Source organism: Haliotis rufescens, unplaced genomic scaffold (assembly GCF_023055435.1).
Source record: "Haliotis rufescens isolate VD_foot unplaced genomic scaffold, xgHalRufe1.0.p SCAF_16, whole genome shotgun sequence".
Lineage (NCBI taxonomy): Eukaryota > Metazoa > Mollusca > Gastropoda > Lepetellida > Haliotidae > Haliotis > Haliotis rufescens.
In genome coordinates, this window is record NW_025963846.1 from 3,145,092 (window position 1) to 3,149,468 (window position 4,377).

A 4,377-nucleotide genomic window follows, 5' to 3' on the forward strand; every position below is an offset into this window, starting at 1 on the left:
GATTACAACATTACTTAACCCAAAATAACATCATAAACCCAGATCAAAGCGGTTTCACTCCTGGCCGCTCAACCCTAGATAACCTCACCCGACTAGAACAAGATATTAAGACAGGACAGCTTAATAAACAATATACCACAGGCATCTTCTTTGACTTCTCTAAAGCTTTCGACATGGTATGGCACGATGGGCTAATACAAAAACTTAAAAAAATAGGACTCAAAGGTCAGATAATAAACTACATCCAGGACTTCCTAAACAATCGTAAAATAACCGTGGGTATAGACCAAACTCTATCGGACCAATGTCCCCTAGAAAATGGTACTCCACAGGGCAGTATCCTCAGCCCCACCCTCTTCAATATAATGATAAACGATCTATTCGAGGGCCTATCCCCTAAAGTAAACACATCAAAATTCGCGGATGATGGAGCCATCTGGATCCGCACTAAAAGCATGAACATGGTCCAAAATTTACTCCAAAAATCTCTTAATAAAATACAACAATGGGCTGACAAATGGGGCTTCTCCCTTAACTCAGAAAAAACAACAGGAATAGTATTCAAACATAAAAACATGAAACCCGCCTCCCCAATCCTCCAGCTAAACAATCAAACAATCAAATTTCAAAAACAAACCAAATTCTTAGGACTTATTTTCGATGAACATCTCACCTGGGATGCTCACATCCAAAACCTAACAACTAAATGCAGTAAAGACCTAAACACCCTAAGATGCCTAACTGGCTCTAACTGGGGAGCATCAAAAGATACCCTCCTCTCTCTCTACATATCACTAATTAGATCAAAACTAGACTACGGCTGCGCCATATACAACACCCTAAACAACTCTCTATCTAAAAAACTTGACTCAATACAATATCAGGCTCTCAAACTAATTACACGCACCCAACATGGCACCTCCTACACCTCACTTCAGGCCTTAACAGGAGAAATGCCACTAAGTCTACGCAGGGAACAGCTAAGCTTAAATTTCTGGGCCGCGTCCCAATCAAACCCTCTCATCCAAAACTTAATAAACCAAAACATCAGCCCCAAAAACCAAGCTCTAGCTCGTAAACACCCCTTACTTACCCCAATATCCCAAAGAATAACAAACTACCTAAATGAACACCAAATTAAAAATCTTAAACAAAACTGCAAACAATCAAATATCTTCACCCCTAAACTTAAAATACCCAAAATAGACACAACACTAGCTAGCCAAATAAATAAACAAACCGACCCAAACATAGCTAAAACTACCACACTAGCATACATACACGAAAATTGGCCAAATTGGTGTCACATTTACACGGACGGATCCTCAGATCCGACCTCCAAACACACAGGTTTCGGAGTCCATACCACACAACCAACTAAAACCACACAATCCTTCCGACTCCCAAACAACCAATCAATATTCACGGCAGAACTAATGGGCATGGCCTCAGCCCTCCATAATCAAGAATCCAAAAACCACAAAAAAATCCTAATACTTACCGACTCCCTAAGTGGACTGCAAGCCCTCCAAAACAAAAATACCAAAAAACCGACCTAAATTAATAAATCAAATACTTAAAAGCTCCAACGACCTAACTAAGGCAGGCAAACAAATAACCTTCTTGTGGATACCCGCCCACGTAGGAATATACGGTAATCAAAACGCCGATAAAGCAGCTAAACTATCCCTCAAAATCCCAGAAATAAGCTTAAACTTACCCATCTCAAAATCAGAAATTAAAAGTGTAAACAAGCAAAAAATCACCAAAAAATTGGCATAACCTATATCTAAACTCAAATAGCCAAATCAAAAAAGTGCTCAGCAAACCACTAACCAAACCAAAAATTCTCCATCCATCCAAAAAAATCGACAGAGTAATCACTAAACTCCAAACAGGACACACCAACCTAAATAACCACCTAAAAAATTTAAAAAAACACACTACAGGTAACTGCCCACACTGCAAACAACCAGAAACCCAAGAACACGCACTCATCCACTGCACACACTACCTAACACATCGAACTGCATTACAAACCACCCTCAATCTAAACAAGGCTCTAACTCTAGAAGCAATACTAAACCCACAAAATAAACTAGAAAACTTCAAGGCCTTAGGCGTATTCTTAATCAAAACGGAACTAATAAAACGCATCTAAAAACACAATAACTCACCAAATCAAAATCACATAAACAAACAAACATCCACCATACCCAGCTCCCTTAGTTCTCCTCCCCAATCCCATCGGCATCTATTCCAAATCTCAAAATTCCCAAATTCTATATAAGCAACCCCTAAAACCCCCCTCTTGGGTTGCACAGACCACCTTCGCCCCTTTCGGAAACACATTAAATGGCCTGGCCGGGCCCGTGTGCGAAATACGCATCAGTCGGAAAGCGCACGTTAAATCTCCAAAGTAAGTAAGTAAGTAAGACTTGTCTTCACATCCACATGTTTTCCTTGTCTGAACAGTTTGAGAACGATATCTTGTACAAGTTGAGGACGTTAATGTGACCAAACACAATCTCTGTTCACCCGATACAAGAAAACAGTTGTTACTTTGTGAAGGAATTATACTGATAGTCATTTGCACTATGGAAAACAAGGTGAGTCAGTTGGACATATAAGTGGAAATGACATACAATAATTTATTACATTCCAAAATTGCCTCCATTTCAAAGGACATGGATTGAGTAAGGAGTACTGATATTGTATAACAAGCCAGCTATTAATAGCAAGCATATGCTGGTCATGCATATATTGAGTGGTACTGTAAATCACATTGTTCAAAATGGTGTTAGTCAGCCACATATGTTCTTCATTGTAGATTGCTACATCTGTGAGATGTCTGTTCCCTGAAATTAATAGATCGCCCACACAATGTCACATCAAGCTGGAGTCTACGACACCAGAAAAGAGTGTGTCTCGATTCAACGTCATCGACATCATCAAGAAAGATGAGACGGAGAACAGCGACAGCTCAGATGACAGCGGTACAGATGCGCTCCATACTACATTTGAGGATGCGGAGGGAAATATCAAATCAGAATACAATGCTAATGAGGCAACAACAAATGGCAGTGAATCCATAAATCATGATGTGATAGGAGCAAAGCATTCACCAGAAGAACTCACAGCAGTACCAGCAACAGTGATCAAGGAGTACCCGAGTCCTTCCTTTTATTACCCAGGGGGCTATGTTCCTCGTTCGACTTTCAACCCAATGTATCCAATGTTTCTTCCTGGACCGTACCCCACTGCCTTCCCGGGGTCCTTGCCGTCTCAATTCTTCCCACACACGATGTCACAGATCCCTCCTGTGCCCCAAACTGCAACAGCGTCCACCATCGACAAGCAGAGGGTGCAAGTTCATTATGATGACAGTAAGTGACATCATCATATTAATCATAATAGTCAAATCAGGTTTCTTTGACCACAATAGAAATAATTGTATTCCGTTATATACATCACCCTATTATTTATTGCCATTCATATTGATGGAAATGATTCATAATATTCTGAACTGATTTTCAGGTGACACCAGTGACCATACTCATCGCAGTCCCAGTCCTGCCGCCAGTACCACATCCAGTGGTGTCTATAGCGACTCCGTCCCGAGTCCCACCAGCTCCACCCATCGTGTTACGTCCCCTGCGATCGAAGCTGTAGCCCCACAGAAGAATGTCCGCGTCACCTCAGTACGCACCAGTTACAGTCAGAGACAGGTTCGGGTCATGGAGAAAGCCTTCTCAGAGAGCAGATATCCGGACTACGAGGTGTTTGAAACGATGTCTGCTGAACTGGATATCCCTGTCAAGAAACTTAAGGTAAACAATAGTATTCTGATATGCACGCAACGTGTGCTTGATACCGAACCAACGTTATGTTTATATGAGGACTGAAATTCTCAGACACTATCATGTATCTGTTGCGATGGCTTTCCTAATATGTTTTTATTCATTTCAGGTGTGGTTCCAAAACAAGCGAGCACGAAGCAGATCCCGAGTCCCATCTCCCGACACCTTGACCTCCATCATGTCATCAACACCCGCATATGGTTACATGGCCCCATATTCCATGATGCCTTTCCCGTATCCATCAGCTCCAGTCATGCCCATGTACCCAGGGTATCCATACCCGTCCATGTTTCCATCACCGATCTGCTGAAGAAAATTAGGAATGTCATCAGTAAAGTGCTACACAAAACAACTTCTTTGTATATATACTTGCTATATATGACGAACTATTTATTGTTACCGTATGTCTGAAATAAATTATTTTAACAATGCATGTTCTCCTTTATCAAAGGATGTTGATTGCTGGTGTGTGGGATGATTTCAAACCTCAGTAAACGGTAGAGCTAATATTGTGGCT

At 41.2% G+C, this 4,377-nt stretch overlaps 1 protein-coding gene across 1 annotated transcript; it reads left to right on the plus strand.

The window, feature by feature from the left end:
* Nucleotides 1-2,597: 2,597 nt before the first annotated feature.
* On the plus strand, nucleotides 2,598-4,170 carry LOC124144905 (retinal homeobox protein Rx-A-like). The gene is made up of 4 exons (XM_048396712.1): nucleotides 2,598-2,609; nucleotides 2,831-3,386; nucleotides 3,538-3,830; nucleotides 3,970-4,170. The coding sequence occupies exons 1-4, from the start codon at nucleotides 2,598-2,600 to the stop codon at nucleotides 4,168-4,170; spliced, it is 1,062 nt and encodes a 353-aa protein (XP_048252669.1).
* Nucleotides 4,171-4,377: the final 207 nt, after the last annotated feature.